General features: G+C 38.8%; 1 protein-coding gene across 3 annotated transcripts in view; it reads left to right on the forward strand.

Moving 5' to 3' along the window:
• The first annotated feature begins 521 nt into the window (after nucleotides 1-521).
• slc37a2 (solute carrier family 37 member 2) overlaps nucleotides 522-13,846 on the forward strand; it is a 35,630-nt gene continuing 22,305 nt past the window's right edge. For 2 of the 3 annotated variants that reach the window (XM_039764204.1, XM_039764206.1), the window contains exons 1-3: nucleotides 523-918; nucleotides 12,135-12,216; nucleotides 12,974-13,064. In XM_039764204.1, coding sequence (XP_039620138.1) covers nucleotides 860-918; nucleotides 12,135-12,216; nucleotides 12,974-13,064 — 232 coding nt within the window. In that variant the 5' untranslated portion in view covers nucleotides 523-859. Of the gene's footprint in view, nucleotides 919-12,134; nucleotides 12,217-12,973; nucleotides 13,065-13,846 lie in introns of all 3 variants that reach the window. The other variant, XM_039764205.1, reaches the window with a different exon arrangement.

Consider the following 13,846-nt stretch of genomic DNA (forward strand, 5'->3'; position numbering starts at 1 on the left):
TCTGCCAGGAATCACTGTCTTCAGGCAAAGCCCATACTCTCCGTTAACGGCGCGTGGCTCCCAATGGTTTAACACACGGCAAGAAACACAAAGTATGATTTGTTTGCAGCTCATCTGCTGATGTGAAGGTCTCTGTGCCACAAGAGGAAACGAGAGTTTATGACTTCAAATGTGCGGTTTGACTGCGTTAGGGTGCGCCGCGCCTCGCCTCTCAATACCCCAACTGTTCTCACTAGAGACGAACGCGGCGGACACTTCGACCTGAGTTACGCAACATATCACAGACGGATCGCACAGATTTGAACAAGATCCTCTGCACCCGTGTGTCATTTAATTTCTGTTTAGTATCGCGTTTTGTTTCTTTGTTTTTTTTTTTAAGCATCTGCATATTTAACTCATTTTGCAAACCTCGCCAGCGACGCAGGAGGCACGCGCGCGTTCAGGCGTCACGTGCACTCCCGAGCGTGTGTCTCTCCGCCTCCTTGGAAAACAAAACAGGCGCGGTGACGAGAGCGAGCTGGAATAAGCGGGCCACGTGACCGGGAGGAAGGGACGCGCGATGACCCTACGGAGCGTCGCTTAGATTGGCTTGGGTGGCTTCTCCTGTTCTCTCCCTTTGTGGGGGCGGTGGCATGGGAAACATCTCTCCGGGGTGCCTCCCCCTGCCTCTAAAAGCCGGCTCGTTTACCTTTGCTTTTTCTTTGTCGATAAAGTCAACAAACAGCTCCTGGAGACGATGACGCTCCGTAAGTGAGGAACGCGGAAGGGAAAGCCGATCCCCGAGATCTCGTCTTGAGCCAACGTTGTCGCCGGCTTCACCAAGTGCCACGGGAGCGCTGTGTCCCACGCAGCCGGAGCCATGAGGACCTCCCTGGCACCGGGCATCCGTCTCATCACCTCCTTCTCACGGGATAGCTGGTGAGTGATATCATGATGTTTCGGTTTGCAAGTGCTGAAATAAACGCACAAAGAGCAGATGTCTCTGAACCGAAAACTGTGTGTGTGTGTGTGTGTGTGTGTGTGTGTGTGTAAGCGTGAGACGGAGTGAATGAGTTACAACTTCGAAGTTGAGTTTGCCCAAACGTGTTTAGTAACACAACGTACTGAAAGAGTGTCTGTCGCAGTGTCGAAAGACTAGAATGCATTACTCGTGTGTGTAAAAGGCAAGTGGTAAGCAAATCAGTATCTGAGTACAACCTAGTTATAATTTTGACAGCAAGCCTTTACAAAACTATATGAAAGACTCCCTTTGAACGATATCGGTGTGTATACCACAACTGCTGTATCGGCAAGTCTGCGTAGACACCATGAACTTCTGTGTATCGGCAAGTCTGCGTAGACACCATGAACTTCTGTGAATCGGCATGTGACACAAAACAAGGAGTATTTCAGAAACTCTTTGGAGCAATCTTCGAGAAAAACCTCATGTACATTGTACAAGTCCATACGTGGAGAGCAAATCTGACGGAGTACCTGTGTGAGACAGAGCCACAATGTGATAGCAAGTCAGCCCATTAAGCAAACAGGTTGTAGTAAGAGGTGATATAATTGAAATGTTTAAAATTGTAATGGGAATTTAGTGGATACCAGTTCTTACTTTAAGATGTGTCTGACAAGAGCACACTTGATAAGGGTGAATTTCACACAAACGTTAGGAAGTTTTCCTTCACCTAGAGAGATGCAGATTCAAGGAATAAGTGGACAGTAGGACTCAGGACATTCAGAAGTCCTGTTGATGTTGTTTTTGAGAAATTGGTTGGATAGGATTGGCAAACTTTGTTGGACTGAATGGGTTGTTCTCATCAAAAATATTTCTTATGTGCTAACTGTATATAGATATAGTCTACACATTGGTACAAATTTCACCCAATGGAAAGACTATCAATACTCATTGTGTGTGTATAAAGAGTGTTTAGCAAACTCAGTTTGTGAGTGTGTGAGAGAGAGAGAGAGAGAGAGACAGCTGCAATTTAAGAGCAAGTCTGTCGGAAACCTTATACAAATATGTTGTGGAATCCATGTCAGGCCATAATGTGTATTTGTAAAAGGTGTGGAGTGAGTCTGAAGATGTGTGTTTTTCTGTGTGTGTGAATGAGCTACACTTGGACATCAAATCATTTAATAACCTGTATGCAGATGTGGTATGGACACTACTTGGTGTGTGTGAGAATGTTTAACAAGACTGAGCGTGTGCATTTGTGAGAAGTCTACAGTTTCAGATCGAGTTTGCCTGAAACTGTATACAGGTATGTTATAGAAACACATCAGATAAAATGAGTAAGAGTGTGCAGGAAGTTTAAAGCTGTCTGTGTGTGTGTTTGGGAAAGAGCTACACTTGCACAGCAAGTCTCTCAGAAACCATGTACAGATAAGGTATAGAAAAAATATCGCTTAACTATGTGTATATAGAGTGTTTAGCAAGAAAGAGTATGTGTGTGTGAGGAAGCTACAATTTGAAAGCAGGTCTGTTAGAAACTATACAGTTACGGTATAGAAACACTGTCAGTACACAGTGTGTTTGTTAATAGTGTGAAGCAAGTCTGAATATGCCTGTGTTTGTGGCTACACTTAAACAGCAAGCCTTTCGGAAGCTGTGTACAGGTGTGGTGTGGAAAGAATGCCAGTGTACAGTGTATGTGGCAATGCAAAATTGGTTTACGTATCTAAAGTGGAACTTGACAGGAAGTCTGTCGTAAACTGCACAGAAATGCAGTATAGACATACTTTATGTACAGTGAGTGTGTGCAGCAGGTCCGAATTTTGTAAGATCAGCTTGATAAGAAGTGCTGCCTGAAGATGTGTGTGTATGGCCTCTCCTTAACCAATATCTAGGCAGCAGCTCCTCCGTAAAGGTGTGTGCATCACTGTTTTGGGCATCTGAGCCATCTGAAATTAAAGACAATGGAGTAGCTGATACACTCACAATCATTTCAGAAACATGTATGATAAACAATGCATTTTATTGGCTCAGACAAGACCCTGGATCATTAGGGATTACTTATCCACCTCATCATCATCATCTTGTGATCAGTGGTCAGATAAGTAAACACTTAATTCATGTCTTAGCAAATATCTCAAACCAAATATTAAAAGTTTTTCATTCATGAGTTTAATTGATAGACTTGAAGTTATTCAAAAGGCAGTGAAGACAAACTCATGAAAAAGTACATGACTTCAAAATAAATACTTGTTAGGATTATACATGAGGATGTATTAGCATTTTATCAGATTTCATTATAAAATTAGAAACCATACATCAGGTAAAAAACGCATGTCTTTGTGCACATGAATTTGTCACATCTTTCCAGGCAGTCTACCATAAACTTTTTGCTGCAGTGGTATACACATGATTACTGCCAAAAGTGTGTGTATTTAAGTGGACAGCAAGTCTGATTGTTTGTGTGTGAGAGAAAGTGAAGTAGAACTTGGCGGTAAGTTAATTTTTTGTACACTCCTGCAGTATTAAAAAAAAAAAAACCTTCTGTACTCACTGTTTTTGTGTGTATAATTCAAGTGTGTAGCATGTCTGAATTGGTGTGTTTTACACACTCAACCTGACAGCAAGTTGCCCTGAAACTGTTCTCCAACACAACTGGGTAACAAGTCTTCATAGATTTGTGTGAGTGTGTCTTTCTGAATTTGTCTGTTGAGGTGTGTGTGACACAATGTGATAGCCGGTCTGTCAAACTCTATGCAGTAGTTGCCTAGAAAGATTTCCTGTTCACAATGTGGATGTAACACAAATGGGAAGCAGCTCTGAACTGGCTTGTGTAAGATCCAAAATGACAGCAAGCTTTCTAAGAATTAGCCATACATTTGCCTGAAATGGCGTGTAAACTTCCAGTAAACCAGGGCTTTCCAGTGTGAGTCCAGGAGGACATAGCAGCGGCAGGGTTATACTCCAACCCAGCTGCCTAATTAGAAATCAGTCCGTTCTGATAACAGAACTTGTTATCAAATTTTATTGCATGTTGTTGTTTGAATTTTTCCATGTCGGGTCATTCTCAGAAAGGAAAAAAAATTATAATAAAAATGTGATTAGTTGCTCAGAGTGGATATGTAGCCTCTCATATGTTCTCTTCCATTTGTTTCAAAATGTTTTATAAAAATTTAAACATCTTGGAGAACGTGTGTAAAGGGACCCATGTTAAATAGTGCTTTGTCACTTGTTGCATCTCAATGTTAATTAGCAGCTTTTTAAGAAAGTGAGAATCAATTACAACAACAAATGGAACTGCTTAAGAGGAGAGGAATCATTTAAAGGTTGAGAATCTTAAAAAAAAAAAAAAGTAAATTAAATGAAGCACACAAATACTGGTTGTCACATAACTAGTTTAGCAGCACCAATTAAAAAAAAATAAAAACATTGAGTGATCCTTTGGGACTGAACTTGGGATTCCCTTTTTGACACTAGCCCTGTCTGTTTCTCTGGGCTTTTAACCGACACCAAGTTGGGCTGATTTCGCCCAGCCCTGAAAAAAAAAAAAAAAAATAGAGCAAAAGTTAAAGGTTAGGTTTTTAGAACAGTGGTACGACCAGCAATGATGTATGGAGCTGAGACATGGGCAGTAAACGGAGTGCAGGAGAAAAGGACAGGACAGGTACAAAAACAATGGGAGAGATAGCTAAGAAAGTAGAGGAAAGCAGGATGAAGTGGTAATCAGATTTGATGTAGAGAAATCATGGATAAGTGTGCAAAAGAGTGATGGGAATGGAAGTCCATGGGAAGAGAAAACAAGTGAGTCCAAAGCAGAGGTGGATGGATAAAATAAAAGAAGATCTGGAGGAGAAGGGCGTGACTGGTGAGGAGGTGCTTGACGGAGCTGTTTGAAGAAGGATGATCAAGCACATTGACCCCTCATAGAAGAGGAAGAAGATCCTTCAAATTTGTCTATGGAGTCTGGAGAGGCTCATCATTTACTACATAACTCTCCTCTGGCAAACACTTCAGGTCAATTAAAACTAAAACTAACAGACACCTACATTTTTTTTTTGTTGTTGTTGTTCTTTATTTCGCCTTATACAATTTCTTGTGTTAGGAATTTGTTAGTTTTCGCATACCCCTTGGGGTCAGAGCGCAGGGTCAGCCATTGTACAGAACCCCTGGAGTAATTGCAGGTTAAGGGCCTTGCCTAAGGGCCCAGCAGAGTAGGATCTCTTTTGGCAGTGACTCGAACCGGCAACCTTCAGGATACCAGTGCAGCTCCTTAGCCTCAGAGCCACCACTCTGCCACTCTAATTAGTTTCTTTCCCAGAGCCATAGACCCCTCAAACCAGTAACTTAGTCTGTCTTCCTTGTATTTTGGCATATGCTGTATGAAGGTGTGTGTGTACAGTATATGTACGTGTGCACGCACAGACACATTACACACTCATGCACATCTCCTTTATAGTTGTACTATTCACTAGCTTTGTATGAAGTTTTTCCTTTTAACTTATGCTGTTTATTTTATTTGTAAGTGATGTTGTGTTCAGTTATAAGCAACTCCAAATCTTCCAAATCAAATCCCTGTACATTTAAATACTGGTTAATAATTCTTAGTTATAATTTGTATGTAGCAAAAGAAGTAGGCCACTAAAAGATTAAATTTAGAGTTTAATATTTTCAAAAGAAGCCAATACTTCTCAATATAGAGATATCTAAATCTTGCTATTGTTAGCATCTTCCATAGGTTGAATCCTGCATAGGTTAAAGCAGGTTTGGAATAGGAGACTACCCTGAATAGGGCCATCAAATACGTGTTTTCTAAAGTAAACTGTGTCCTGCATTGGTTCCTTATTTTTACTATATGGTGAACCACTGGGTTGCTGGTAAATTGATGATAATCAGTGTTAAGTGCAGTAGAGAGCAGGGCATACAAAGAAGATTTAGAGAAGGATTTCCTTTCTAATGCTAAACAAACAGGTGTTGTTTTGTTGAGTTTAGATACTGCCATTTTTAAATATTTTAGAATGTGTATATTTGCAGCCAAGTAATAGATATGAAAGTTTGTTATTGCCATGTCATCTGCATTAGGTCTCTGAGGAGTCGCCTTTTTCATATGTGGCTGTTTTGCATTCCCGATTAAACAATGGAACACGTGCGTCTAACTTGATCTCTAAGAAAATATCAACATGTGTGGAAATTAATTGTATAAAGCCCTTATCAGCTAACATTAGTGTTTTAAGTTGTCAGTTGTAGGTAGGGTTCATAGGGCTTGATGATCCAAAAGAAACATGGTCAGAGATAATGAGGTTCATGTTTGCAAGAGCTAACAAAGGGTAATAATATATTACCAATAAAAATAAATTCTTAAGTAACTGTGGTGTACTGGTGAGAAGAAAGAGAATACTGTTGAGCTGTAATACAGAAATCTAAATTGAGTCAGAGAAGTTGGGATCTTTAACCTGTGTGTTTTCCATCTCAGTTTCAGATGTTATAGTTGTAGCTGCTGAGGACCTAACCTAAGTCTGGATTTAATACGTTGTTAAAGTCTCCAGTCATTATGAGTTTGTGAGTGCTCATACTTGAAACTAATACAAATGCCTTAAGCATGAATTTTCTGTCATTCATATCTAGTGCATACATACACAGTATATTTGCAAAAAATTGCTTAGATTTGTATGGATACTCCACCATCATAATATGTTGCCCATCACTAATGTTATTGTTGATAAACTAAATGGTTTTGTCAGTTAAGAGTTCTACATCTCTGGTTTTCTTATCTTAGAATGAAAACTTAACCTACCCAGTCTTGTTTCAGCCAAAACGGATCCTTACTTATTATGTAACAGTAACAACTGTAACTGTAACAAGTACTGCCTTTTTTGTCTTAAAGTCGCAATTGAGGTCTTTGTTATTCCATGTTAAATGCACTGACGATTACAATTACATTGTTTCTGCCTCCTATGAAACATTAGTTTGAAAAGTAAGATTTACATATATATAGTTTCAAATAGTGTATCTCACGTCTGGGTCAAATGTGAAGCAAATATAACTATATAGTTTTTTAATGATATGAGACTTAGTGTTGAAGCTACAGTGAATACATTTAACTTAATACAGTATTCTCAAATCTGGTTAATCTACTTCAGGGTCACGTGGGCAGGAGTCTATTCTGGGAATGCTGGGCACAAAGCAGTAATCAACCATGAATGAGGCGTTACTTCATCACGGGTCTCACTCATACTCACACGCTGGCCATTCTTGTGTTGGCATAACAAAGCACTTGCCCGCTGCCCAACTTTTGAATGGTTCAAGGCTTTGTTCCGGTGTTGATAGGGTGGCAGCTGATTTTGCAATCGACTTCATGCTTCCTTACTTAAAAGTTGTAGCAGATGGGCCTCAAAACACCTTACAGCTATAGATCAACTATTTTCATTTTTAAAAATTTTTTCTGCATTTGGAGCAAATTGCTCAGAGTCACACAGCGTGTCAGCAATGGAAAATTAACTGGAATCCGTGTATTTTACAGGCCAGTTTTGTTAATATAATTCTTTTTATTTAAACCGCATACATCTGGAGAACTTGACTAGGGTAAGCTCCAGTCCACCATAAACCCAAATTGGTTAAAGGGGGTTTGTGAATGTTCGGCTAGATAAATAATATGTGCATTTTAATACACTCTTGCTTACCTTTGTGATGGTCAGTGGCAATGTGTTGCAAGCTGATCGATCATATACCAAAAACAACAAAAATGCTACTATTCATTTAAGACTTTCCAATTAATTTGACTTGCATATCTTTAAATTTAAGTGGAAGCTTTTAAAGACATGGAGAGAACATGCAAATACCACACAGTGTTCCAGATGCATCATTCCAACTGGAGATGCAAGACAGTAGTGCTAACCGCTGTGCCAGTATGTCTCAAAATATTGAAAACAATTGGAAACATTATTTTTAGTAAACCTCATTTAATACAGAAGTAATATAGACATTTATTTCAATAAAACTTAAGATTGTGCTAAAGAGGGAGCTCAGATTCAATTTTGTAATTTTAACAAACCATCAGTCAGAATGCTGACTGTGGATTACAGCATCTTAAAAACCCGCATCAGATCATGTCCGTTGAGTTTGGAGTGTGTAAATATACACTCGTCCATTAATTTTCTTAACGTACTTGTGTAGCGGCTAGAATTTTTTTCAGTAATAAGTAATACTTAAAAACTTTATGTTATAAAATCAACTAATCCTGAACTCTGAGAAAACAAAAAAAATCACCTCACTTTTTCCTAGACAAAAATATAATTGCAGCATTTTTTGAAAATTGTTTTGTAGTAAGTGAGGTTGTTTATTTGCAGCACATGCAAAGATTATTCTCTGGCAGCTATGCTAAGTGAAGAATCTTCCTTCACAGGATATTTTGCATACTGCTAGTGGTTATTGCTGACATCACTGAAACCAGTTTTTTACTTGGTTCTTTTAAATGCTGTGGGAGTGTGGTTTAAACTGTTCTTCCATAGACAGAGAAAACAACAAAACAGAAAACGGCAAAAAAACACAATGGGTTGATTAGAGTAATTCAGCTGGGGGTATTGTTTTTTTGTTTTATGCATCTGTTTGTTTGGTACAAGTGTATATTCTGGTTGTAGGTTCTGTCTGATTGAGAGATAGACCAATTGTCCAAATGTCTTCCATTCATAAAGATTATGGTTAACAAGCTAGTTTGTGTGACCTTCAGCCTCATATATGCCTTGTATGGAATTCCCACTAAAACATGGCGTATGGACAAAACTAGAAATGTGCATAAGCACAAAACCATTCACATGCATAAAACTGTACGTAAGAAAAGTTCTGCGCACTTACCCTTTATGAATCCCAATCGATGTCCAAAGCCAACAGACCTACCCTGAATCCTCCTAGGATTTTGCAAATTTGCAAATCAATGTAAATAGCCTCTTCTGTTCAGTGTTTTGTTAAAAGACAACGGCAAAAGCATGTATGAAAAAGAAGAATTTCAGTGAATGAGAAATAGAGGTCCTGCTCAATGAAGTGGAGGCAAAGAAAAACGCACTATTTGGTGGCATAAGCAGTGTTATGAACAACAAAAGGAAATGGAAGGAGTGGTACAGCATGGCAGAGGCACACAGAATTCAGAAGGTTGTGCAGTGCTCAAAATTAAAAGAAGTGGTCATATATCAAAGTCGTCATGAAAAGGCAAGTAGCAGCCCTCCATCTGAAAAAAAAAGGCTTACATCGAGATTAAAGTCAAAATGTCATCGTTAATCTTGAAATTTCCACTTTAATCTCATGGTTTATTTTGTCATTAAAGTATAACATTGTAAACTTCATCTTAAAATCAATGTTTAATTCACTAGTGTTTCTCAAAACCCATAGTAATTAAAGTAGCTAATTAAATGCTTCATATTCTAAATGTTCCACGCCCCAGTCATTAATCGCTACATGCTTCTGAAACGGGCTTCTCTTATGCCAACAGGAGCACGCAGGCAGTGATCACCACACAGAATATATTTAATTCATGATATTACAGTTCTTTGAACATTTTAGAATAATAAGATATATACTTTATCATTTTCATGATGAAATGGATTAAAGCATGTATTAAGCATGTGGGGGCACGGTGGTGCAGCAGTAGCCTTGAGCTGGCACACCATCCAAGGATTGTTCCTACCTTACGCGCCACCCTAAATGGAATAATTTATTGCATCAGCACTGTGTCTGCCAAATGCACCAACCCCCAATTCCTATCCTTCTGTTTTCTTTCTCCATGTAACCAGTCGCCACACAATAAGCATCTGTAATAAATGTAAAACCAGCTGTAAGTTTAGAACGCTGATTCTTCAAAACTTTTAAGGAACATTGAAAACTCTTTGCTATAAATGTTTAATTATTCCAATCATCCATCCATCCAGCCAAGGTCACACCAATCCCATAAAGCATCAAGCTGTTGGCAAGTACTATCCCTGGACAGGGCGCCAGCTCATCACAAGGTGAATGCACACACACACACACACACACACACTAGTAGCATCAACTTAGCATCACCAAATTCCCTAACCGGCATGCCTTTGGAAGGAAACCAAAGCAGGCTGAGGAAGCCCACCCGGAAAATATACCAACTCCAAGCAAGGGACACCCAGGACATGGTCCCCTTACTGCGAGGCAGCAGCACTTCTGCTGCGCCACCATGCCCCACCAGTTATTACCAGTATACATTATTTAAATGAAGTTAAGAATTTATTTGTAAAATGTAATAAACATGAATGCAAATTCATCATAAAAATGATATCCAGTATACATCCTAGTATTCTGACAGCACACTCTTCCAAGAGAAGAACTCAAGTTAGAAGCCAGTCTTCTTCATAGGACAAGAAGTCAGTATGAACTCTAAATACGTGCCCTTGTGATGTCTTCTAACAACACTAAAGCAGCTAAGATAGTTATAATAGTTTGGCCATTCCATACACCATTATATTGTTGCAGAATGATTACAATCAAGTGAATTAAATTTGCAAAAGATATACAGTTAATTTCGGTGTATGTGATAAAGCTGACATCATGGATGTGAATCTAAAAAACAAAGAGAAATAACACAGAAACAGTAGAGCTGCTTTGATGCTGGGTGCCGCTCTTTTGCAAAACTAAACAGAAAAGTGCGTAAGCATGGTGTAAGGCTGCTGTGAAATTGTGCGTAGCATTAGGGCAAGTTTAGTTTCTATACACCTTGGGAGTGAGCATGGAAATGGGTGTACACGACATTTTTGTGCATACGCACCTTTCATATGTGAGGCCCCTAATGTTTATAGCTTATAGCCCTCTATGGTCCCTGAAAACCAGACATAATATTCCCCACTCTAATTATGTTTATTTAGTTTACATTTTGATTCAACGTAACTTAAACATCACTAAAGCATTGAAGTGATTTTCATTTTTTCAAGGTTGGAATATTCGTAGGGTTCTTCAATGATTCACTAATATTTGCTGAATCCACAGTCTTGTGGCTTTTGGGTCCAATATCTTAGCCACTAAATCATATTATGTTACTTCATGTTTTGTCACCTCATTCTAACCAGGAAAAGGAGCTGGCTGACACCTTAATGTGTACTGATTTTAGTTCAAAATCCAGATATAGAGGGAAGTAGCTCTGCCAAATATGTGGCAATTAGTCTGTTTTATACTTAGATTGTTCTAGTGTCAGTGGTATGTCTGGGAGACCATACATTGAATCCACTAAACCATGTCATGAGTCTTTTAGGAGCCTCAAGTCTTTTATAGTGCGGTGGCATTTCCTTGACGTTACTGAAGTTGCCAGCGTCCTAAGTCAAAACTAAACAGACAGCAATAGCCAAGTGACAGTTTTAGACATGCATTGATTGCTGTCTGACAGGAATTTGTTCCAAAGGTTTAAAGCACTAATCTGAATGGTGATTTATGTCTCGCCGAAAATTTCTTTGGATGTTTTGTGTTTGAAATGCCAGCAGTGCTGATTTGCATATTTTATAGGTTAGTACTCAGTATATTTTTTTCTTTCAGACTAAACTTCCAGCTTTATACTCCGGTATTATAGCAGGGCAGCCTGTTTTTCTAGTTTAACTGGTCCAGAAAATATAGGGGGAAGGCTGATACTGTTTATTCTTCCCGGAAAGAACACCACTTCTATGAGCAGAAAGGCATTTTCACTAGCTAGGCCTTGTTTTTAACTAAAGGTGATGCTTCACAGGGCGTAGAATCTTAAAGATTAATTTGGACTGCTGTACACATACTTTCAGGACTGTACATATGTGTTAAATTTTAACTTATTTAAAATTATTTAGTTTGTGTATGTGTGTGTGTATACAGTATATACAGGGCAAAAGGAGGTTTATAGTTTATTCTTGTAATATTAATTTATTACTTATTGTATTGTTTATTTGTATTATTTGCCTTCTTCTTAAAGCTATTGAGTTAATAAAGCTATTGTAATAATCACAACCTACATGTCTTTTTCCATGCAAACAACTGTAGACCTAATTTTGCCCACCCCTGTAAATAAAATGCAGCAAGTTGTTTACCGCTCTCCGGTCATTTTTTTTTTTGTTTGTCATATATTAAGATTTCAGTCTGTTCACAAGTTGTACTCCTTGTTCTTTTATAAAGGTCAATTATTTGTCTTTATAATGATTTTTTTCCCTTTTTTTTTGGTGTATTGTGACAGGTATCGAGGATTCACTCTTCTTTTAACCTTCCTTTTTTACACAAGTTATCATCTGTCACGGAAGCCTATCAGCATTGTCAAGGTAAGACTTTGCTGCATCTTGTTCTAACTTTTTACTAATTACTTTTTATATTTTTGAGGTTTAGTACCTTTTGGATGTAGAAAAAGAAAAGTGTACAGATAGGAAAAGAAAAAAATTATTGATACAACTATCCATTCATCCATCCATTTCCCAACCCGCTGAATCCGAACACAGGGTCACGGGGGTCTGCTGGAGCCAATCCCAGCCAACACAGGGCACAAGGCAGGAACCAATCCTGGGTAGGGTGCCAACCCACCACAGGACACACACAAACACACCCACACACCAAGCACACACTAGGGCCAATTTAGAATTGCTAATCCACCTAACCTGCATGTCTTTGGACTGTGGGAGGAAACCGGAGCGCCCGGAGGAAACCCACGCAGGGACGGGGAGAACATGCAAACTCCACGCAGGGAGGACCCGGGAAGCGAACCCAGGTCTCCTAACTGCGAGGCAGCAGCACTACCATTTGATACAACTATTTGCTTTGAAAATGAATTATTTGTTTAAAACATAATATTGTTTGATTCACAAGTGGATAGTCCCGAGTTAACATGGTTACCAAGGGATCCGGAACTCTCGAGAACCTCCTAACTGACCTCATAACAACACTTGAGTATCTTACTGTGCTGCTATGTCTGCTGCATTAGGCCATTTTTACAGAAGTAACTTTGTAATTGTGTGCAGAATGGATGAAGCTAGAATGAATAAAGGTAGACTAACGGACTTATACTTTTTGTTTTTTTTCCTCTAGAGTGAGCTGCATAGAAACTGTTCAGAAGTTATCCGGCCGCCAAACTTCAGCAGTCCCAACAATGAAACATGGTGTGACTGGCCACCTTTTGGTAAGAGCAGCAGCTAGTAATTGCACAGTAATTGGCAAGTTGGACTTCTTTTGCAGCTTTATCAGGTGGTCTACCATGATGTTTTACTTTTTGTCTCTTAAGTGTTGTTTTTTGATTTGATACACTTTATTCCTTTTTTTTACTTTATCATTATTCATATTTGTCTTTTGGGGTCAGAGTGCAGGGTCGGCCATTGTACAACACCTCTGAAGCAGTTTTCAGGTTTACTTCTGAAACATTTAAATGGCTTCTTCTTTGGGATTCATTATGACTGGTGCACACACAATTGCATTATCCAACGGAATAGGATCCCTTATGGCAGTAATAGAATTTGAACCTGGCAATCTTCTAGATACCAGGACAGATCTTTAGCCTCAGAGCTTCCACGCCAAGCATTTATGTTTGGCACTAATAAATCAAGGCTTTAAGCCTAGTTGTTATACTAGTGTGCTCTACTTTTTGGAAAAATCACTCTTTTACTGTAACAAAGTTCACTAAATTGTACCTCTCATAGCACACAGCATAGCAACCTTTTTTTTTTTTTATGTATTTTTGAGATTTTAAGAATTGAATTACATATCAGTAAGAGTATTTCAATTGCATGTCTGTTCATGGACTTTGAGTTATGTGTGTTCTTTTACTGGCCAAAGTGCATGAAATGTGACCTTCCCGAACAGTAATACATTTGTAAATATAAAATTAGTTTTGGAATTTCTCTTTTTCAGAACTATGGCTAGAGTCTGAATTTTAATGTGGCATTCATAGCCTTCTCAAACCTGCTT

The sequence above is a fragment of the Polypterus senegalus genome, chromosome 9 (assembly GCF_016835505.1).
Source record: "Polypterus senegalus isolate Bchr_013 chromosome 9, ASM1683550v1, whole genome shotgun sequence".
NCBI lineage: Eukaryota > Metazoa > Chordata > Cladistia > Polypteriformes > Polypteridae > Polypterus > Polypterus senegalus.